Source organism: Chlamydotis macqueenii, chromosome 1 (genome assembly GCF_036417535.1).
Source record: "Chlamydotis macqueenii isolate bChlMac1 chromosome 1, bChlMac1.mat, whole genome shotgun sequence".
Taxonomy (NCBI): Eukaryota; Metazoa; Chordata; class Aves; order Otidiformes; family Otididae; genus Chlamydotis; species Chlamydotis macqueenii.
Window position 1 is genome coordinate 83,361,898 of NC_141556.1, and position 23,296 is coordinate 83,385,193.

At 43.8% G+C, this 23,296-nt stretch overlaps 2 protein-coding genes across 2 annotated transcripts in view; both read left to right on the forward strand.

The window, feature by feature from the left end:
* Window positions 1-22,853, forward strand: part of TIGAR (TP53 induced glycolysis regulatory phosphatase) — a 168,354-nt gene extending 145,501 nt beyond the window's left edge. The window contains exon 9 of the transcript XR_015260081.1: window positions 22,789-22,853. The gene's annotated coding sequence lies outside the window, so the exon portion shown is untranslated. The remainder of the gene's footprint in view (window positions 1-22,788) is intronic.
* Window positions 1-23,296, forward strand: part of DYRK4 (dual specificity tyrosine phosphorylation regulated kinase 4) — a 37,173-nt gene that overhangs the window by 4,285 nt on the left and 9,592 nt on the right. Inside the window, exons 3-12 of the mRNA XM_086758441.1 lie at window positions 1,077-1,226; window positions 6,322-6,457; window positions 7,644-7,807; window positions 8,191-8,327; window positions 9,190-9,330; window positions 12,879-13,017; window positions 17,909-17,990; window positions 19,337-19,509; window positions 20,628-20,688; window positions 21,243-21,372. Of these exons, the coding sequence (XP_086614567.1) occupies window positions 1,077-1,226; window positions 6,322-6,457; window positions 7,644-7,807; window positions 8,191-8,327; window positions 9,190-9,330; window positions 12,879-13,017; window positions 17,909-17,990; window positions 19,337-19,509; window positions 20,628-20,688; window positions 21,243-21,372 (1,313 nt within the window). The remainder of the gene's footprint in view (window positions 1-1,076; window positions 1,227-6,321; window positions 6,458-7,643; window positions 7,808-8,190; window positions 8,328-9,189; window positions 9,331-12,878; window positions 13,018-17,908; window positions 17,991-19,336; window positions 19,510-20,627; window positions 20,689-21,242; window positions 21,373-23,296) is intronic.

The window sequence follows — 23,296 nt, forward strand, 5'->3', positions numbered from 1 at the left end:
GGAATCTCAGTTCTAAGGTTTTTAAGACTTTTCTGGAGTATTGGAAAAGAAAACATTCATTCAAGCTGGTTGGATTGAGAGCTTTGTTTCCTTGCATGTGGAAAAAAATAACAAACTTCTTTGTTGTCAAAAGGTTGACAAAAATGTTTCTATTCTTCCCTGATTATAGAAATTTTACAAGTTTATACGGGTTGTAGCTTTAACTCTTTGGACCTTGTTCTGCATCTGATAGCATATAGTTATTTCAAATATTTTTTTAATTATTTGCCAAAGAAATAATCTACCTTGAAAATCTTCTTTGCTGATGAGAGTGTGAGTTCTCTCACTTCAGATATAGAGGTCTCAACATTCATAAAACCACATCCTTTAATGACTGGCTTTAAAGAATGAGTGGTATATAAATGTTTTGCAAATAACAAATGGGAGAAGTCTAAAGGAAGGACTAATAATCTTGGAGCTTTCAAATGAGTATAGGCATTTATCTTTCAGCAAAGTTTGCACAGTTTCTCTTTTCCTTACTAACAAGGGTTGCAAGAAAGGGGCCTAGTCGAAGCAAACTCCATGGCAAATGAGGGGGAAGGAAATACTGAGAAACCAGTGCAGGGAAGACCCTCCCACTGTCTCCACCCCGGTGTTTGGCAGCAGTCCACTGCCAATTTTTCTTCTACTGCTGGGAATAGCTAATGATGTTGCCTGTCATTTACAACTCATGCCTGCCTATTACCATACATATGCTGTATTTTGCCCACTCAAAGGAGTCCTGCTGCCTGGAATGGCTGTTCAGCTTCTGAGCCCAACTACTTTTTCCAGCTGAAGCAGTCACTGCTCTGATGCTGGATAGAGATGCTCTTGTGGGAAAACTTTCATGCCCTAAAATGTGCCTGGCAACCTCCTCCTGCCCATTAGTGTAACTAGGAGCTGCCAGAGAGTACCTGCTCTTTTCCCTTTTGCCATTAAGTGCCAGAAGTGAACCACATGCATTTTCCAAGGTTTTTAAATCCCTCCAGTTTTTGAGGGTGTTGCACAGAATTGCTTGCTAGGTCATTTTGTAATATTTACTTATGCTTTCTATTTAGAAAATCAGTCACGGTATCCTTTCCCTCCCACATCTGGAAGGTCAAGCAAAGCAGGGTTTAGTTGCAGATACTGCAAATACTACCCCCATTGAAAGCAGCCTGCCTCAGATAACAAATAAGAGCTTGCAGAATGTCCTCCCCTCTCTTCAGGTGAGTGAGTTACAAATACCTTAAACATCTTCTGTTTGACTGGTTAATCAGCTTTTCTCTAGTACTGCTAAGAGAGTGTCTGTGGCAAAGTGTCACAAGTGTGTTTGTGTGTGGGAAGAGAAAAATAATTCAGTGTCAGCATTTGCATCAGTTTCTGTTTTCAACCATAGTCAAAGAGAAAAAAAAAAGGAAGAACTATAAACAGTCAAATAGATAAATTGCTTGCCAGCATGGTTTTGTTTATCTTCAGATATTTCAATGGACAACTAACACCACAGGAAGTTTTTGAAGTCATCTTCACTTCTGGCATTCCTTCTTTCTCATTTTTTTTCATAAATCCTATCTCCCTCCCCTGTCTGAACTCTTCTTCCTTTGCTCCTTCTCTCCCTAACAAATCAGGGAAGTGCACTAACCGTCACCACTACTCTGATCACTCCTTGTTTCACCTTTCCTCTGCTTCAATGGACTCCCTTTACTGAGAGACATGAAAGATTCCACAGGAAGTCTGATAGGAAGTCTTTTCAGATCTCTTGTGCTGGAAGTCCCCACATAATGCATTTTGTTTGGGAAGTCCAGAGTCTTCTCAGATACTTTGACTTTTAAATTGACAGCTTGCTATTACTACAAATTATTTGATTTGGTTAAGGGTGTGTGTATCATTTGGCAAAGCTACAAGATGCAAAATAGTATGAATGATGAGGTGGAATGGGTTAGACTCCAAAATAATTTAAATTTGCTTTAAAGCTTAATTCTGTGGCCTTCGTAAGTCAAACCTGCACTCAACTCCTACAAAAGCCACGATTAAGCTTTGCATCTGAAAATAAACCACACTCCCCTCTTTTATTTTACAGAGGAGTTTTTTTATTCTTCATATGAAATGCATAGACTTCTATAAGAAGCTGGGTAAACACCAGTAAGAAAGCCTTTTGCTTGGCTTAGAAATACCAGGGAACAATAATCATTTTAATCTAGAAAGCATGATTATGCACTGTCTGTTTTGGAGACCTTCTTGTTTACCCCTTCTTAGAAATAACACAGCATTGTTGAATTGAAGGAATGTGAATTGGAATGGGGACAGAGTGGAGTTCTCAAGCTGGGGCTCAGCAGGACAGCAGTAGGACTGACCTGTGTCAGCACAGACGTGTACTTGAGCTGTTCAAGTCATGCCCCTCATACCGGGCTGCCCTGCTTTTGTTAATATTGCAAAAAAAAAAAGTAGGAGGGTTAGATGTAAGTACAGGAAGATTATTTCATTGTAAAACAAACCCATTTTCACTTGAGGTAACACATTCTTAACCCAAAACTCACAAGCACCAAGATGCACGTATCCTAGTGGTACCAGCCAGGACTTCTTGCAAGGACACGGTGGACTAGGATGGCTCACTGGTTAGTCCATATCACATGGGGGTTCTGGGCCTGGGTTCTTCTTGTCTTCTTGTCTTGGCAACCATCTGCTGGTTATTGAATATGGCTTTTCTACCTTTCTGACACTGAGAGTGAGATCTTTTGACACTGAGAGATTGATCTTTTGTGTCTCCATCCTGTCCCACTTCTGTGAGTCATCAGGACTTTCTCAAAGGATGGGAAATTATAAATAAATGAAGGAATAATTTAGGTTGGAAGGGACCTCTGGAAGACATCTAGCCCGATCTCCCACTACAAGCAGAGCAAACTTGGAGCAGGTTGTTCAGGGCCTTGTCCAGCTGAGTTCTGGGTATCTCAAAGGTTGGAGAGACCATAGATTCTCAGGGCAATCTGTTGCCATAGCGAACCACTCTGATGGTGAAAATGTTTCTCCTAATATCTAATCAGTATTCCTTGTGCTGCAACTTGTATCTGTTAGCCACATACCCATTTTGTCCTAAGACCATGCACCTCTGAGAAGAGTCTGGCTTTGCTTTCTCTATAACGTCCTTACAAGCAACTAGACAGCAGTAAGATCACTGCTGAAGCTTCCTCTTCTGCAGGCTGAACAAATGTATTTCCCGCAGCCTCTGCTTGTACATCATGTGCTCCAGGCTCCTGAGCATTCCCTGACCTCTCCCTTGAATTCACTCCAGTTGGTCAATGTCTGTCTTGTAGTGGGAATCCCCAGACTAAACACAGTAGTCCCACTGTGGTCACAAATGCTGAATAGAAGGGGAGATCACTCCTTCCACCCTGCTGGCTATCCTCCTACTAATACAAATTGCGATGTGTTTGGCCTTCTTTGCTACAAGGGGGTGCTGCTACCTCGTGTTCAGGTTGTTGTTGTAAAGCTTGATCCTTTCAGTTCTCCCTCAGCCTGTCCCGTTGCATGGGTATATTGTTCCAGGTGGAGGACTTAGCATTTGTCTTTGTTCAGCTTTAGAAGATACCTATAGCCCATTTTTCCAGCATACTGAGGTCCCTTTGGATAGCAGCCCCGCTATGGTCTGTAGATTTGAAAGGATGAACTCATGCATTGTCCAGGTCACTAATAAAGACAGTAAACTGTACTGACCTTAGTATTGATCCCTGAGGGCTGCTGCCAGCAACCACTTGCCAGTGATCAGAGTCCTTGGAACCTGACCATCCAGCCAATTTTCCACTCACATTATGATCATTCCAGTTCATATCTCACTCTTTGAGCTTCAAGCATTCTGTGGGAGATAGTGTCACAGGCCTAGCTGAAGTCAAAGTATACAACATCCACTGCTTTTCTCTCATTGGCCAAGCCAATCACTTCATTAGAGAAGGCAATCAAGCTATTCAGACACCATTTGCTCACAACTTACGTTGACAAATCCATACTGACTGTTCCAAATCAACTTCTTGCCTTTCATTTGGTTGGAAATGTCTTCCAAGAGGAATTGTTCCGTAGTTCTCCCAGGGACTGAGGTAAGGCTGACCAGCTTGTAGTTCCCTGAAGCCGCCTTCTTACCCTTTTTGAAGGCAGGGTTTGCCTTTTCCAAATGGCCAGAAACTGCTCCTGATTGCAATCGATTTATAAAGATGATGGTGAGCTGCCTCGCAATGACATTGGCCAGCTCCTTCCACACTCGCAGGTGCATTCTATCTAGTTCTGCAGATTTAGGTATGTCCAACTACTGAAGTCGTCCCTAACTATCTTCCTGTACTGCAGGTAATGCTTCTTTACACAAACACTACTTCTAGACTCAGGAACATGGGAGGCCTGAGGGCTTACCAACGAAAAGCATTGACTGCCTTGGTCTTTTCCAAATCCTTGGTCACTAGATCCCAAATTCCACATGGCAGTGGGTTCACATTTCCCTTACCTTTCGGTTTTTGCTGGTGATATAATTACAGAAACTGTTCTTACTGACTTTCGCATCCTTTTCTAGCTGCAATTACAGCTGAGCTTTGGCTTTCCTAAACATGCCTGAATATTAAGGTGGTGTCTCTTAGAATGCATCCCAGATAACGCATCCCTACTTCCACCTTTTTTGTGCTCCTTACTGTGTTTGTGCCTGGTCAGAAGTTCCCTTTTCATCCACACTGGCCTTCAGCAGTTGTTGTGGTTTTGTTTAGTGAGGGGGGGCCTAAGGTGGTAGCTTCTGTAGGAAACTGCTAGAAGTTGCTCCCCTTTGTTCAGTGGACTCAGCCGGGCCTAGGGTGGATCTGCTGCTGGCCAAGGCCAAGCTGATTGGTAGCAGAATGTTCTGTGATAACGCCTCTGCAATAATGTATTTAAGAAGGGGAAAACAGAAAAAAAAAAAAAGAGAAGATGTGAAGCAGCTGAACGGGGGCAGAGGCGCAGAGGGGGAGGCACAGGCCTCACGGGCCTTGCAGGCCTCACCCTCTGGCCTCTCGCCAGGCGGCCGTTTGGGCCCGACTCGGCCCGACCCGGCTGCAAGAAGTAGAGAGGAGATGAGATGGATGATGTGAAGAGATTCTGAGAGACATCTGCCAGACTGTTGTGAAGAACTTTTCTTGTGAGAGGAACGGCTGCAGATGCCAAGGTCAGTGAAGAAGGAGGGGGAGGAGTAATGCGACTCCTGGTCAAGATTCCTCTGCAGCCTGTGATGATGACTATGGTGGAGCAGGTTGTCCCCCTGCAGCCCATGGAGGCCCATGGAGGAGCAGAGATCCACCTGGAGCCTGTGAAGGACCCCACACCGGGGCAGGTGGATGCCTGAAGGAGGCTGTGGCCCATGGAAGGCCCGCTGGGACAGCCATTCTGGAGAGATTGCACTCCATGAAAGAGATGACCCACGCCAGAACAGTTTCACGAAGGAAATGGCGTATGAGTGGGACCCCACGCTGGAGCAGGGGAGGAATGTGAAGAGTTCTTCCCCCGACCATGAAGCAGCAGCATGAAACAGCATATGATGAACTGACTGCAACCCCCATTCCCTCTTCCCCTCTGTGCCGCTCGGGGTGGGAAGGTAGTAGAGATAATGTTAAGCTTGGGAAGAGGGAGGGGTGGAGGGTGGTTATCTTTTTCTCTGTCTCATTCTCCTGCTGTTTGTAGTAATAAATGAATAGTTTTCCCCAAGTCGAGTCTGTTTTGCCCGTAACGGTAACTTTAAGGATTTTCTCCCTGTTCTTATCTCAAACCTTGAGCCGTTTTTCTTATATTATCTCCCCCTGTTCTCTCGGAGGGTGGGGGGAGTGAAAGAGAGACTGCGTAGTCTGGTCCCGATGGGGGCTGAACTACGACAGCAGTGTTTGCTCAACTTTCTGCGTGTTAGAATGGGCTATTCTTGTGCTTTAAGGCGATTTACTTTGACAAGCAATGAAGTCTCCTGATAGTTTGTAGCATTTATAGAAAGTGAGTGCCTGTGTATTTAATGAACCTGGAAGATGAACTTCCTTTTCTTATTTAGAGATTTATCTTTTCAGGGTCCAATAGCCTATAGCGCTATTCACAGAACTTGCTCTCTGAGTAAACAGTGTGTTGTAGTCCCGAAGCATGTTTGTTCTGTCTCAGCACAAAACATAGAGATCACTCAAGAAATCCAGTATTCAAAATCTTGCATCTTTATCTTTGGGGATGTAGCATTTTTTAATATTTTTGTACATATTTATATGATTGCAGATCAGCTGAATGTTCCTGAAAATATTTGAAAACAAATTAACTCTTTTTTTTTTTTTTTTTTTTTTTGCTTGGCAGGAAAACAGAACTCGAGGCAATTTTTCTGAACTTAACCTTACAAACAGTCTTCCTCAAAGCGATATCAGAGCCCAGACAAAACCATCAGAACTGGAAAGCACCAGCATCAGTGTCAAACTGCCTATGACAGCTTCAGGTAGCATATAACAGAGCATGCAAAAAAGACCAGAGTGAGAGGCTGCCTACACAGATAAGGAGTGTATGTAGTCAGGATACGCAGTGACCAGAGGCCCCATGCTAAATGATTGCTGGAATATTTAACAAAGAATTTGAAGGAAAGGAATATGGATGGGCTTGGTGATTTCTAAAAATCCTACTTGAGGATGTACACAGTAGGAGAATGAATAGACTAACACAAATATATAAAGGAGAGAAGTACGCATTATACAAAAGAATGTGTATTTGTCTAAGACTTATGAAAGGTCATGTAGATGACAGCAATATTCTGTTACAGTGACAAAACACTTTCCTGGCTTGTAGGTGTGTCACATTTTATCTGTGTGGGCTAAATTGCATTTTGGGAATTCTAAGACCTAGGTAGTTTCTGACAGAGTTAATCTCTTTTTAGAAGGAGTCTAGGAAAAAAAAAAGTAGTAGCCTTTTGCTTTGAAATGATTTAGCATCCCTGCATTAGTTGATGAAGATCTGCCACTGTTTAACAGAACACTCGCATACCTAGAGAACACATTGATTTCTAACGCTACTGTCTCACTATTTACTTAGATTTAAATTATGTAAGTGGAGGCGTTACAGTAGCTGAAATATTTCTATGCAGGAAGAATCAGAACTGGGAGGGCAGCAGATTTGGGCCTCATTTAATTCCTAACCTCAGGCATCTGAACTTGACATTTCCTATAAGAAAAACAAGTACTTGAAAGCTTTGTTTAACTAAAGCTTACTGCCATTTTATAAATATGGCAATCAAATCAATAAAAACATACAAGCTTTTTATGTAAGCTATGAGTCTTGCTGAAGCAGACAGACAATAGATGGGATTTTCAAAAACATCTAGGTACATAACTTTGCTCAGAATCAAGTAATTTTTATCTAAGCTCTCTTAAAAGTCTTGCTGACAGATGATGAATGCTTTGTTGAACATAATACTGTAAGTCAGAAAAAGAAATATAAATTTGTGCAAAATGTCAATATTGTAGAATCATAGAAATGTTGGTTGGAAGGGACCTCTAATAGTCAGCTACTCAGCCTCCTGCTCAAAGTGGCATGCTCTACTGTAAAATGTTCCATTGTAAAAGCGATGTGCCATCAGGTTTCTGGCATTTTATTGATTCTTGGTTTTATATTCTTTTTTTGTTCTGATTTAGAAGCCTTGAAAAATTTTAGAAACCAGTTAACAGTCTATGAGCAAAAAGAAATTTTCAATTATACAGAGCTATGGTTTCTTGGGCTGGAAGCTAAAAAGATTGAAGGTTTGCCTGAAACCCAGAATAATAATTGTTATGATGATGAGCATGGTTCCTACTTGAAGGTAAGTGGAAAAATTATGGTATTAATTTTCAGCTCAATAAGCTTGTAGTGACGGTCTAGCAACTCTTAAGTGATCTATGTGAGATGAATGTTGTTTCTAGGAGACAAATATTCACTTAGTGAAAACATCAGTACCAATCACTTTAAAGCTCAAGAGAGAATCCTAAAGAGAGACCCACTTTGCATCTCATTCAGGATTGATGCAAGGCAAGTGGATTAATGAAGCCTGCACTTATTATTTCCTGTCATCCTTGTTTAATGTAGACTTCACTTCCTACTAGTCCAGCATCTTTCATAGACAGTAAACTCACACACACATGAATTACTTTAAAATCTGATCTTTGTTGTACTATCTGAATCTTAACTATTTGTTTTCTTTTGGAGGTTTTACATGACCATATTGCATATCGATATGAAGTGTTGGAGGTGATTGGGAAAGGGTCATTTGGGCAGGTGGCTAAATGCTTGGATCACAAAACCAATGAATTAGTGGCATTGAAAATAATAAGGAATAAGAAAAGGTGAGACATCTGTTGACTTTAAATCAGTACAATCAGCTCTTTGTTATATAGGCAGTGACAATCTGGGATAATATGAACAAAGCAAAATCAAACCCCCTGTACATCAGGCTTTCATTAAACACAGTGAGAGCAGTGTGAAGAATGATGATGTCAGGGACTCTTCCACACTTACAAGCAGATCTCTGTATCTGTGACATGGGTAATATACAGCCCAGGTAGCCAGCCCGGCAGGACTGAGAGCTGAGAAGCCTACGTTCCCACCCAAGACTCCAAAACCACAGGAATATGCTGGGAGGCTCCAGTTACTCATTTTAATGTGAAAAAATTCTACACTATGGTCTTAAGTAACCTCTTCTTGTTATGTGACTGGTTACAGATTTTCACTTGAATTTAGCTTGAACCAGAGTCAATGACACTGATGAGAATGAGGCTGTTGACTCCAGCAACAGAGTTTTAGCTGTTCAGTTTTCCCTCTCAGTGAACAGTAACTGCAAAGATGCTCTTCAAAACTGTCTTACTGTGATAGGTGTGAAATATGGCCCTGTTTGAGTAAACAGAAGCTTTCCTATGGACTTTAAAAACACTAGGATTTTACTCTGTATGCTTATTTGAGACTGTTTTTCCTTTAAATATTTTTTTTCAGACAAGTAAAAATAACTACTCTTAAATGCTATATAAGGCCAGTATACTTAGACTAGGAAAGAGCCATAATGAATCAAAGTTACAGTAGTTAACAGGGGTGAATGGTGAAGTTTTAATAATTGTCCCACATGCTGAGTTTACAGTAAGATGGTGGTGTTTGTAGAATTTGTATTACAATAAACTTAGATTGAGTCAATGGTAACATATTGTAATATTTCAGATTTCATAGCCAGGCTTTGGTAGAAGTGAAGATCCTTGATGCTCTTCTGAAGAAGGACAAGGATGATACTCACAATATCATCCACATGAAGGAATACTTCTATTTTCGGAATCACTTCTGTATTTCCTTTGAGCTGCTGGGGTAAAGTATATTTTCCTTTACATGAATCTTAAGGAGCATTGTAGATCTTGTGCCTTACAAGCTTAAATTTTTATGCCTTCTTTGGGAGAATGTCCTTCTCATAATGTTACAAGAAAGGGATACTGCCTAAATACAGACTGCATAACTGACTCTGATCATCAAAGGTGAACTGAAAAAGACCCCATTCAGACTTCACACAGACAATGACATGACCCATGACTTATTTTCTGCGCTGTGTATTGAAGCCGTCTTCTCTGAAAGGTCTGTGGGGAAAAGACTAAGACGATGAATTCAGGACTGCTAAACTTCAGGAATAATATTGAATTATTAAAAATATAGCTGCTTCTTGCTTTCTATGAATGTGTGCTGCAGGACACATCTTAAAAGGAATTTTGGAGAAATTTCAGGGAAGTTAGACTGTTTTATTCACCAGCCTCCTTATAATCAGGGCATCAAACTGGAATAATGGAGGTTACCCACAGTTACTATATTTTAAAGCAAAGCCCCCATTACTGCATGTGTTCTATCCCTTGCTGAAGATTCATCATTGTATGGAAGGCTTGAACTCAAACAGACCTAAATTCATCGTGTTGCTGCATGTGAGTCTGTCACTCAGACACACAGGGATAAGAGTCAACTCCTCCTCTCCAGGGAAGACACAGACTAGTTTTTTCAGAAAGCTACTATGGAAACTTGTAGGAAAAGATTCATGGGATGACTCCAATCGACACACAAGCAGGGAAGACAGAAAGCTACAGTTGTTTATGTCCTCACAGATGTGTGTGCTCCTGCTGAGGATACATCTTGAGATCATCTTGCTGAGGACACACTTGTGCATCCCTTCAACAGCCACCATCCCTGTGGCCATTTTGTCCTCTGAAGAATGATCACAAATGAAGTACTCAGTACTTGTCAGGGTGCAGCCGAGGCTGAGGGCTGCCCGGGGCTCTGGGACCAGGAATAGAATCATAGAATAGTTTGGGTTGGAAGGGACCTTCAGAGGTCATCTAGTCCAACCTCCCCTTCAAGGAGCAGGGACATTTTCCACTACAACAGGTTGCTCAGAGCCTCGTCTAACCTGACTTTGAATGTTTCCAGGGATGGGGCTTCCACCACCTCTCCGGGCAACCTGTTCCAGTGTTCCACCACCCTCATTGTAAAAAATTTTTTCTTTATATCAAGTCTGAATCTGCATCATTCTATTTTAAAACCATTACCCCTCGTCCTATCACAACAGGCCCTGCTAAAGAGTTTCTCCCCATCTTCCTTATAGGCCTCTTTTAGGTACTGGAAGGCCAGGTCTCCCTGGAGCCTTTTCCAGGCTGAACAGCCCCAACTCTCTCAGCCTCTCCTCATAGGAGAGGTGCTCCAGCCCTCTTGTCATCTTTGTAGCCCTCCTCTGGACTTGCTCCAGCTGGTCCATGTGCTTCTTATGTTGCGAGCACCAGAGCTGGATGGAATACTCCAGATAGAGTCTCATGAGAGCAGACTAGAGGGGCAGAATCATCTCCCTTGACCTGCTCGCCACGCTTCTTTTGATGCAGCCCGGGATGCAGCTGGCTTTCTGGGCTGCAAGCACGCTTTGCCGGCTCATGTTGAGCTTCTCATCCACTAGCACATCCAAGTCCTTCTCCTTGAGCCGGTCAGGACAGGGCCTGGCAGCCAGAAGCAGGGCAGCCAGGGGACACCAGGGCAGCCCCAGCCCTGTGTACAGGGATTGGTCACAGCTGATCCAGAACGTGGGCCTGCAGGTGAGCCTGGCTTGGTGGGTCCCATAGCAGGGATGTGGGAAGCTGGAGACTGGCCCTGGTGCTGCATTGCTGGGGCAGGGGCTGATGTCCCCGGGAGGCTGAGATGGAGTCCTGAGCCTTGGGCAGGTGGGGAGAACCCCAGGGTGGGCCAGGCAGGCACATCAGGGCTGATGGTACCCTCGGGGTCTCAGGGCAGGGTTCACACGTTGCCAACCACACTTCACAGAAGTTAGAAACATCATTTAAAGCACTGCTGGAAGGATCTAAGATACGATAGTGACAGGAGGGATATGGAAACCTAATGCGACCTGTATTTATGAGGGTATTTATCTAGAATAATTTACTGCTGATTAAAGACTTCTTAGATAAAAAGGATTTACACAAAGTGCTGTGTTGGTTTTATTGGGGGGGGGGGGGGGGGGTTACGGTGGCAGCTTCTGTAAGAAGCTGTTAGAAGTTTTTTCCCCTTTGTCCAGTGGACTCAGCCGGGCCTAGGGCAGATCCGTGGCTGGCCAGGGCCAAGCCAACTGCTAACAGAATGTTCCCTGATAATGCCTCTGTGGTAACGTATTTAAGAAGGGGAAAAATAGGAGAAGAAAAAAAAAAAAAAAAAGAAAAGATGTGAAGAAGCTGAAGTGGAGGTAGAGAGGGGGAGGCACGAGCCTTGTGGGCCTCGCAGGCCTCACCCTCTGGCCTCCCGCTGAGCGGCCGATTGGACCCAACTCAGCCCGGCCCGGTTGCAAGAAGTGGAGAGGAGATGGGATGTGAAGAGATCCTGAGAGGCGTCTGCCTGCCTGTTGTGAAGAATTTCTTGTGAGAGGAACGGCTGCAGATGCCAAGGTCAGTTCAGAAGGAGGGAGAGGAGTAATGCAGCTCCTGGCAGAGATTCCCCTGCAGCCTGTGGGGAGCCCGTGCTGGGGCAGCCATTCTGGAGGGACTGCACCCCATGGAAAAATGACCCACGCTGGAGCAGTTCATGAAGGGCTGTAGCCCGTGGGAGGGACCCCACGCTGGAGCAGGGGAGGAACGTGAGGAGTTTTTCCCCCGAGGAGAAAGGAGCGGTGTAAAGCGACACCTAATGAACTGACCATACCCCCCATTCCCTCTTCTCCTCTGTGCCTCTCGGGGGCGGGGCGGGGAAGGGGGCGGGGGCGGCAAGGAAGGTGGTAGAAAGAATGTTAAGCCCGGGAAGAGGAAGGGGTGGGAGGAAGTTATCTTGTTCTCTTTCTCATTATTCTGCTTTGGTTTAAATAATAAACAGATAGTTTTCTCCAGCTCGAGTCTGTTTTGCCTGTCACAGTAACTTTAAGGATTTTTTTCCCTGTCTTTATCTCAAATCTCGAGCCTTTTTTCTTATATCTTCTCTCCCTATTCCCTTGGAGGGTGGGGGGAGTGAGAGAGCTTGGTCCCGAGCAGGGCTAAACTATAACAGGTGCCAAAGCACAGACAAATGAGAATTAAAGCAAACAGAAGAAAATTTATTTCTTTCAGTTCCTGAATAGTTGTTCTTGGTAAAAACCTGCACAGCTGCATAAAATAGCACTGAGTTCAGCAAGCAAGCAAGTCCACTGATATTGTATCTTCTTTAAACCTGGGGGCTCAGGAAGATGTTTGTGCGTATTACACGCAGAACAGCATTCTCAAGGAGGAAAATAGCTAAGTTATTTTCTTCTGCTTCAGTCTTCCTCATGTAGGAAAACAGGCTAAATACTCTCTTAATACACTGTAAACTAATCATGCCTTTAAAAATAAATTCCCTAACTCTTTTCTGCTTTCTGTCTTCTTGTGCCCCCACAGAATAAATTTGTATGAGTTGATCAAAAAGAACAATTTCCAGGGTTTCAGTTTGTCTTTAATTCGACACTTCACTCAGTGTGTGCTGAGATGTTTACAAGTGCTCTACCAGGAAAGAATCATTCACTGTGATCTGAAGCCTGTAAGTACAATCATTTCATAACCTGTTACTCTGTACGGAATATATTAACTCCATCCTATTTTTTATTGATCAAGAGGAACTCTCAGAAGAATCCTTAAAACTCAGTAGGGTATTTGTACAGAAGCTATAGTTCATGTCAGACTGCATTAGTCCTAGAGTCGAGTGATTCTTTCCATTGATTCTGTTCATCGACTGCGGTATTATACGTTATTATCTGCTTGGCAAAACATACACAAATATGAATCAAATTCAGATAATGACTTTTTACTTACAGAAAGAAAAAAAAGTGCTTGTGAAATTACATATTTCAATATGAGGGACATTATAATCCAAGGAGATATTCACAAGGCAGCCTGTTTCAGGTTACCATGTTAAGTCTATTTAATTTCTTATGAAGAACTATATAACATTAAGTAGCTCAGTACATGACAAAGTAATTCTATAGTAGAGTATTTAGGGTGCTTACCTGTTTATGGAGGAGCATCTGTGATCCAATTGCTACTGCTATATCTGCTAAGTATTCATTCTCCTTAAGCCAGAGTCTTAATTTTTTGCAGTTTTCTGAGATGTCTAAAGTATTCTAATTTTTGTTTCAGATGAGTGTTTTTCTTGATTTCTTTTTCAAAACTGTAAAAAAACCCATAAATAAATAAATCATAGAATCATAGAACGGTTAGGGTTGGTCATCTAGTTAGGGTCATCTAGTCCAACCCCCTTGCAAGGAGCAGGGACATCCCTGAAAAAATCAGGTTGCTCAGAGCCCCGGCCAACCTGGCCTTGAATGTTTCCAGGGATGGTGCATCCACCACCTCTCTGGGCAACCTGTTCCAGTGTTCTACAACCCTCAGTGTAAAAAAATTTTTCCTTATATCTAATCTAAATCTACCTCCCTCTATTTTGAAACTGTTGCCCCTAGTCCTGTCACAACAGGCCCTACTGAACAGTCTCTCCCCATCCTTCCTGTAGGCACCCTTGAGGTACCAATACCACTATAAGGTCTCCCTGGAGTCTCCTCTTCTCCAGGCTGAACAGCCCCAACTCTCTCAGTCTGTCCTCATAGGAAAGGTGCTCCAGCCCTTTTATCATCTTTGTGGCCCTCCTCTGGACCCTCTTCAACTGGTCCATGTCCTTCTTATGTTGGGGGCTCCAGACCTGGACACAGTACTCCAGGTGGGGTCTCACCAGGGCAGAGTAGAGGGGGAGAATCACCTCCCTTGACCTGCTGGCCACGCTTCTCTTGATGCAGCCCAGGATGCGGCTGGCCTTCTGGGCCGCAAGGGCGCATTGCTGGCTCATGTTGAGCTTCTCGTCCACCAGCACTCCCAAGTCCTGCTCCTCAGGGCTGCTCTCAATCCATTCCCCGCCCAGCCTGTATTTGTGCCTGGGATTGCCATGACCCAGGTGCAGGACCTTGCACTTGGCCTGGTTGAACTTCATGAGGTTGGCACGGGCCCACCTCTCCAGCCTGTCAAGGTCCTTCTGGATGGCATCCCTCCCCTCCAGAGTGTCGATGGCACCACACAGCTCAGTGTCATCGGCAAACTTGCTGAGGGTGCACTCTATCCCACTGTCCATGTCGCCGACAAAGATATTGAACAGGGCCAGGCCCAACATGGACTCCTGAGGAATGCCACTTGTCACCAGTCTCCACCTGGACATCAAGCCGTTGACCACCACTCTCTGAGTGCAGCCATCCAGCCCATTCCTTATCCACCGAGTGGTCCGTCCATCAAACCCATGTCTCTCCAGTTTAGAGAGAAGGACTTCGTGTGGGACAGTGTCAAAAGCTTTGCACAAGTCCAGGTAGATTATGTCTGTTGCTCGTCCGTTGTCCATCGATGCTGTCACCCTGTCATAGAAGGCCACCAAATTGGTCAGGCACAATCTGCCCTTGGTGAAGCCATGTTGGCTGTCACCAACCACCTCCTTGCTCTCCATGTGCCTTAGCATGGTTTCCAGGAGAATCTGCTCCATGACCTTGCCAGGCACAGAGGTGAGGCTGACCGGCCTGTAGTTGCCTGGGTCGTCTTTGTTTCCCTTTTTAAAAACTGGGGTTATGTTATCCCTCTTCCAGTCATCGGGGCCCTCACCAGACCGCCACGACTCCTCAAATACAATGGCTAGCAGCTTGGCAACTTCATCCGCCAGTTCCCTCAGGACCCGTGGATGGATCTCATCAGGTCCCATGGACTTGTGCACCTTCAGGTTCCTCAGATGTTCCCAAACCTGCTCTTCCAGTATAGCCGGTGGTTCTTCATTCTCCCAGTCCCTGCTTGTTCCTTCCACAGCTTGGGTGGCAAGACAAGAGCTCTTATCGGTGAAGACTGAGGAAAAAAAGTCTTTGAGCACCTCAGCCTTCTCCATGTCCTGGGTAACCAGGTCACCCATTTCCTTCCGCAGGGGGCCTACATTCTCCTTGGACCTCCTTTTGTCCCCAACATACCTATAGAAGCCTTTCTTGTTTTTGACATCCCTGGACAGATTCAGTTCTGTCAGGGCTTTAGCCTGCCTCACCTGATCCCTGGCCACTCGCACAGCCTCTCTGTAATCCTCCCAGGCTACCTGTCCCCGCTTCCACCCTCTATAGGCTTCCTTCTTTATTTTCAGTTGGTCCAGGAGCTCCTTGCTCATCCACATGGGCCTCCTCACCTTTTTTCCTGACTTGTTCTTCATCGGGATGCATCGCTGCTGAGCTTGGAGGAGGTGCTCCTTGAATATGGATCAACTTTCCTGGGCCCCTCTTCCCTCCAGGGCTGCCCCCCATGGCACTTTGCCCATCAGGTCCATGAAGAGGCCAAAGTCTGCCCTCCTGAAGTCCAGGGCAGAGAGCTTGCTGCGTAGCTTCCTCGCTGGCCCATGGATCTTGAACTCCACTGTGTCGTGGTCACTGCAGCCAAGGCTGTCCTTGAGTTTCACAATCCGCACCAGTCCCTCCCTGTTGGTGAGCACAAGGTCGAGCATGGCACCCCTCCTTGTCGGCTCCTCTATCGCCTGCAGGAGGAAGTTGTCGTCCACGCATTCCAGGAACCTCCTGGACTGCCTGTGCCCTGCCGTGTTGTCTCTCCAACAGATGTCAGGGTGGCTGAAGTCCCCCGTGAGGACCAGGGCTTGCGACTGCAAGGCAGCTCCTATCTGCCTGCAGAGGGCCTCGTCCGCTCTGTCCTCCTGGCCAGGCGGCCTGTAGCAGACTCCCACCGTAATGTCCCCTGTCCTTGCCCTTCCTCTAATCCTGACCCATAAACTCTATGTCAGCTCTCAAGTAAAAGTGCTAAGGCTGAAATTCTGCTCTCACTTTTCTTCATGTATCTTGACTAAGAAGTCTGAAGAGTCACATACTGGCTCTACCCACTGTCTTGCCAACATCTTTGCCAGACCAATTTGCAGTGAGAAGTGAAGGCTGGCAAGATAATCAAAACATCTTAATCAGGAACAATTGGCCCAAGAGGAAATCTGTTTCCAGGCAGCCACTGACAAGGAATGAGGTTGGCAAGATCAATGAGTGTAGTCTGTATTTAAATATAGTTACATATTAGTGAACATTTAGTGAGTGAACTAAAAGATATTTTTGTTCTCATTCTACAATTGTACAGTTTCATGAATTTAATTTATGTTGCCTGAAACTCCCATCTGTTATTCCATCTGCCTTTTATACTATTTCTCAGCATAAGGTAAAGTATGGAGTTTCTCTGGACTTCATGGCTAGGTAATCACTGCCCCAGAACCTGATTTTGCAGTTAATCAGCTCTCTTGCATTGTGAGAGACTCAGCATTAGAGAGAGAGTCCTGCCATGAGCATGAGGGGATAGCTAGCTGCAGAGAGAGGATGCTTCTTCCCATAACAGAACCGAGAGCACTTGGTTAGTGGAAGTCAGACTTTGCCTTGACTTTCATCAGTAGCAACTTCTCTCTTCCTGTCATGCACAGTATTTCCTTAAGAGACCACTAATTACCTGAGAAACTACTTTGTCATCATTTGGCATCAACCTGGGAACTGCTCAGTTCTTCAAAGCTCTGACGTATAATCACTTTGAAACTGATTGATAAAGGTAGCCATCTCTCTGCTGAGAAGTGAAGACTGTATGATCAGAAAGGAAATCAAAGGAAATCCTTGATTTTGCTAGCTTTTTAATGAGGAACTTTAATGAAGAACTAATGATTATTTTTTTTTAACTCTGCAGAATAGTGCTAATAGACTATGTTTACCCATCAGTGCAAATATTCCTGAGCTAGCTGTTTAAGAGTCACTTCTCAAGCTGGAATTGCAGGCAAACAGAGCTGTACCCATCTGCACCCAGTTAATAATCCAGTGCCCTGCTACTTCCATTCATCACTACCTTGGGATCTCTGCATCACACTGTTGTGAAGTGGAGATGTATGCTTACAAGGTCTGGAGAAGGTTGAAAGCAACTGAGGGAAGAATTGTGAAGTGCGTCTTATCCATGGGACAGGGGCTTTCTGTGTTTGCAAAAAAAGATGGTTCTTGTTAATTTAGCACAGCATGCAACCAGATGCAGTTTGCCTTTTACTAGATTAACAACGAATTCTGGGGAGCTCACTGCTCACATGGTAAGCATTCTCACTGGCTGGTGCCTTTGTAGCACACACACTGCACAGTGTAGTGGCTTGGAGTGTACGTGAAGGGCTAATGTCTCTGTCTAGCTAACCTTCAAACTGAGTAGCTTTACAAATCTCCCCTCTGCTTTGGTTAATTGCACATTATTGGATGCCTACCCATGTTAGCAAATGCGTTCCCAAGAAAGTTGTACTTTCAAGCCTTTATTATGCAGATAAGTGTAAACCAAATGTGTTATGCATTGCTTATTTTCCAAAGTGTTCACTAACCTATGTGGTGTTTACACCCTTTTTCCCTGTGATTTTTTTTTCTTTTTAGGAGAACATATTATTATACCACAAAGGCCAAGGTTCAGTTAAAGTTATTGATTTTGGATCAAGCTGCTATGAACACCAAAGAGGTTCGCAGAAAAGTCAAGTTGATGTAATTCTCTTAATAAGCTTTCTTAATTTCAAATAATGTGGAAAAACTATTTATTTGATTGAACTATATTAGTGACCTATGCCCCCTAGATAGAATCTGATGAACTGTTTAGCCACTGATGGTGGAACAAATACTGATATGAGACAAGTAAGCTGTTACTCTGCTTTTTCTTTGTCCCACACCTGATCAGCTCCTCTACTCCTGAAATCAGAATTGCATTTGCAAGACTGGTTAACTGAAATAGGCCTGTGAGGATAATCCCGATACTTCACTTAACAAGGAGTTTATCAGGTCCAGAGAATCTTTCTCAGTGGGATGTTTAAATTATAATTGTTACTTTTTGGATGAATATAACAAGGACAATGGGAACTATGCTTTCAGTTTAGAAAGTCTAAGTTCAGGTGTTGGGTTTTTTTCGTTTTTTTTTTTCTATCAAAGAAGTAAGCAGAATGTGCAGGAGATAACAAGAACAAAATTTTAAAAGAGAAATTAATGTATAAAAATTAACCTAATAGTAAATTTTAACATTAATAGACATATTGTAAAAGCAATGATATCACCATCCTGAATGTAAATATATTATGTTAAAAAAACAGTTGCTGAAATGCACAAGGGCACAGATTGCCACCGTGGTACTCTCTACTCTACAGATTTGGTGAAATCACATATTGTGCAGCATACACTTTTCAGGGCACTTTCCTCCCAGAAAGATGTTGAATATGTGGGGATGCAAAGAAGTGCAAAAATATAAACAAAGAGCATCAGAGAGGTAGGAATAAGAAAATAAGAGAGCTTGCATGCTGTAATTGTCTTCAGTTGTCTGAATGACAAGAGGTAAAAGAATTAGTCTACTCACTGTGATGAGTCTCAATCTTGGAATGAGATCTTTTGGCATCTGCTATGGGGCTATAATGCATTAATGGGGAAATCAGAAGGCAGTAGGAGACGTTCCTTAGGTGTCAGTGAAACCAGTATTTCCTACAGTGCAAGCCTGTGATACTGAAGAACTGTTGACTGATGCAAGGGGGAGACCTCCAAATAGGAAAATGAACATGGAGTAAGCTGAATCACAGCATTAGTAGAATAATTTCTTTCAGTAAAACTTGTTGAAGAACCATTTCCAAATAAAATAGTGGAAAGCATATTACCTATTGATTTTAGGATGGAATTAGAAAAGGTTTTCAGAGGCTATGTGAGCAGTCCCGTAATGGCAGCTAATGGATAGAGTATATATATGATACCTGAACATGTACTTCACTTTTCTGTGAAATCTGGAATTCAAATTTCTATCCTATTCTTGTCTAATGTTCTGGTTTGATATAGTGTACACCTACGTTCAGAGTCGGTTTTATCGCTCGCCTGAAGTGATCCTTGGTCATCCTTATGCTATGGCTGTTGATATGTGGAGCTTAGGCTGTATCGTGGCTGAGCTCTACACAGGCTACCCACTGTTTCCGGGGGAAGATGAAGTTGACCAACTTGCCTGCATCATGGAGGTATCTTTTAGGATTGTCTTTTGAATTATGTAATAATTTCATAAACTACACTGCCAGCAACAAAGAGGAATGTCCAGAGATGATGAAATAAATTTGTCTATGGGCTGGCCTTTTAGAGAGAGGTTTATTACAGCCAAAGGACTCTTTGAAAGGATGGACTCTAGTGCAAAACTTATTTCCATTTCATGTGCCAAACACTGCTTTGTACACTCACTGTCTTACTTCTGAAGAAAACTTGTACAGAGAAGTTACAACAGAAGAAGCATATTTAAGGGAAGGAAGAGCAATCCAATTATAACAGGCTCATCTTCTAGAAATCAAATATATGTTAGTTGAATTGTCTCTCTAGTCCAAACTTCTGCTGAGAGAGAGATTTTTCCTAACATTGATGAGTCAGCTGTGTTTTTGTCTAGCAGATATTGAAAACCTCAAAGGCTTGAGTAGAAACTCTCTGGATGACCTGCTCAACTGCTGCTCTACTCTCCTGGTGAAAGCTTTTCCTAATAGTCACCCTGAACATAAGCCACAACTTGTGGATGTTACCCCTCCTTATGCTGTCTGCCCCTATCAAGGAGTTTCACTCTGTCATCTTTGTAACTGTTTTTCAGAGTTTTAGGAATGTACTGTGACATCTCCTACCTCAGATTACCAACCCAGGGCAAATGTTAGAATAGGCACAAAACTGACCCATGAAAGCAATTTATTTAGTTACTCTATACCAGTCACTAGACTGCTACCTGATGTTGAACTCGGTCCCAAATTCTGATCCTTCTAGTGCTGTGTTAGTTTGCACAAGATTTTTCAAAGACAAGATCTCTCCATGTGGCCTCCTACATGTGTCATTAACAGAGATGCTTGTTCTTAGAGTCTTCTGTGGTACTAAAGATCCCAGCGTCATCCCTTATAAGATCACATTTTCTATGTAAGAAATCTCTAATTCCTTCCACAATAAATGGCACAAGAGGAAATGGAAATGGTTTGTAGACATTTCACAGTAAACTGCCACATTCAGCTTCTTTTCATATGGAAGAGGGTGAAATACCTCATCTCTCCTGACAGTTGTTATGTATGTTTGTGAAATGAAGAGTAACTCCATTAATTCATTTTCTATGTTGAAGGTATTGGGTCTACCCCCAGCTGATTTTATCCAGGCCGCATCAAGAAAGGGAACGTTCTTTGGTAACTGCTTCTGATTGTTTGTCCTTGCAGGATCCCTCCCTGTTAGTTAATGACTAGTTAATATTACGGGTAGAGAGTAGCGTCAGAGAACCTTAGCTTCTTCTTAGCTGACAAAACTTCTTTCAGGCAGAGGCATTGAGGAGAAGTGAAAGGGTAGCATGAGGCCTACAAATGAACCTGGTACTGTGCTCTTCATGTCCTGTGGGCCTCTCATTGCCAAGGTAATAGGGAAAGGATTGGGAAATCCATTCCACTCTTACTCCTTAAAAATATTGTTGCTAAAAGGAGTACAGTGGGTTTTAGGATTAAGTTGGTATAAGTCTGGGTATAATTCAGTTTTGGAAATTACATAAAACAAGTAAAAAAACACATTGTAGGATACAGTCTCTAGAATGTAGCTAATACTGTTTGCCACAATGCTGGCAGACTATCAGTCCAACAGGGCAAAACCAGAACGAGCGGGATGGGCATGGGTACTGTATTTGCAACTCTTTTAAAGATTTGGTGAGGATTTTTAATGTAATTTTTTGAGCATGTCTTTATTTTTTTTTAAGATTCCAAAGGTTTTCCTAAATCCATAATTAACAGCAAAGGAAAAAAGAGATGCCCAGACTCCAAGGATCTAAGCACAGTGCTGAAAACCCATGATGCTGGTTTCTTGGACTTTCTGAAAGGATGTCTAATGTGAGTTCATAGTTTGACTCTGCTTTCATTCTTTCATGCCTTTAATATCTGTTGGGGTCTTTTGGTGGGGTTTTTATGGGAAGGGTTGTTTTTTGTTTGTTTTTTTTTTTTTCTCACAGTAGCATTTGTGTAACTATTATTATTCACAGCTTATTGCAGGGAGAAATCATTGCACAAAAAGACTGTATGGGATTATTCCAAGGTACAAAAGAAAGCTGGCATCATCATATCTAAAAGCAGATTTTCATCTTCTGATGCTGGAGACTATACCCTAAAAGCAATGGTTTTTTACCCATTGAGGCCTTTGTATTAAATCCTTTCTATATTAACTTAGATAAAGGTTCATTCAGATAATATAGATAATGGTAATCCACTATCCCAAGGCAGTGCATATCTGGAGATCAAAGTTTGATTTTGTCCTTAAATCTAACTCCTACTTCAGTGGGAAGAAAATCCTCCAATTTCCTCCAGCAGGAGTTACATTTGGAGCTGATTTAGCTGGCTTGAATGACTTGACTATATTTTCTGTGCTAGGCACTGGAAATGACGATCAGGTGATGTGCTGTGGTATATGTATGAAAAAGTTCTGCTTCTTTGAATAGCTACTCACAAAGATCTCGCAGGGATTATGAGAATGAAGAACTGCCCATTGTACTCGAAGAACAGCTTCGGGATCATCTGAGGAACTTGAAGGTGCACAAGTCCATGGGACCTGATGAGATCCATCCGTGGGTCCTGAGGGAACTGGCGGATGAAGTTGCCAAGCCACTGGCTATCATATTTGAGAAGTCGTGGCGGTCTGGTGAGGTCCCCGATGACTGGAAGAGGGATAACATAACCCCAGTTTTTAAAAAGGGGAATAAGGAAGACCCAGGTAACTACAGGCCGGTCAGCCTCACCTCTGTGCCTGGCAAGGTCATGGAGCAGATTCTCCTGGAAACCATGCTAAGGCACATGGAGAGCAAGGAGGTGGTTGGTGACAGCCAACATGGCTTCACCAAGGGCAGATTGTGCCTGACCAATTTGGTGGCCTTCTATGACGGGGTGATGGCATCGGTGGACAAGGGACGAGCAACTGACATAATCTACCTGGACTTGTGCAAAGCTTTTGACACTGTCCCGCACGACATCCTTCTCTCTAAACTAGAGAGACATGGGTTTGATGGACGGACCACTCGGTGGATAAGGAGTTGGCTGGATGGCCGCACTCAGAGAGTGGTGGTCAACGGCTCAATGTCCATATGGAGACAGGTCACGAGTGGCGTCCCTCAGGGGTCCGTGCTGGGCCCGGCCCTGTTCAACATCTTTGTCGGCAACATGGACAGTGGGATAGAGTGCACCCTCAGCAAGTTTGCCGACGACACCAAGTTGTGTGGTGCCGTCGACACACTGGAAGGGAGGGATGCCATCCAGAGGGACCTTGACAGGCTGGAGAGGTGGGCCCGTGCCAACCTCATGAAGTTCAACCAGGCCAAGTGCAAGGTCCTGCACCTGGGTCATGGCAATCCCAGGCACAAATACAGGCTGGGCGGAGAATGGATTGAGAGCAGCCCTGAGGAGAAGGACTTGGGAGTGCTGGTGGATGAGAAGCTTAACATGAGCAGGCAATGCGCCCTTGCGGCCCAGAAGGCCAACCGCATCCTGGGCTGCATCAAGAGAAGCGTGGCCAGCAGGTCGAGGGAGGTGATTCTCCCCCTCTACTCTGCCCTGGTGAGACCCCACCTGGAGTACTGTGTCCAGTTCTGGAGCCCCAAACACAAGAAGGACATGGACCAGTTGGAGAAGGTCCAGAGGAGGGCCACAAAGATGATTGGAGGGCTGGAGCACCTCTCTTATGAGGCCAGGCTGAGAGAGTTGGGGCTGTTCAGCCTGGAGAATGCTGACGCGGAAGTCACGGACACTGCACACGACCAATATGATCAAG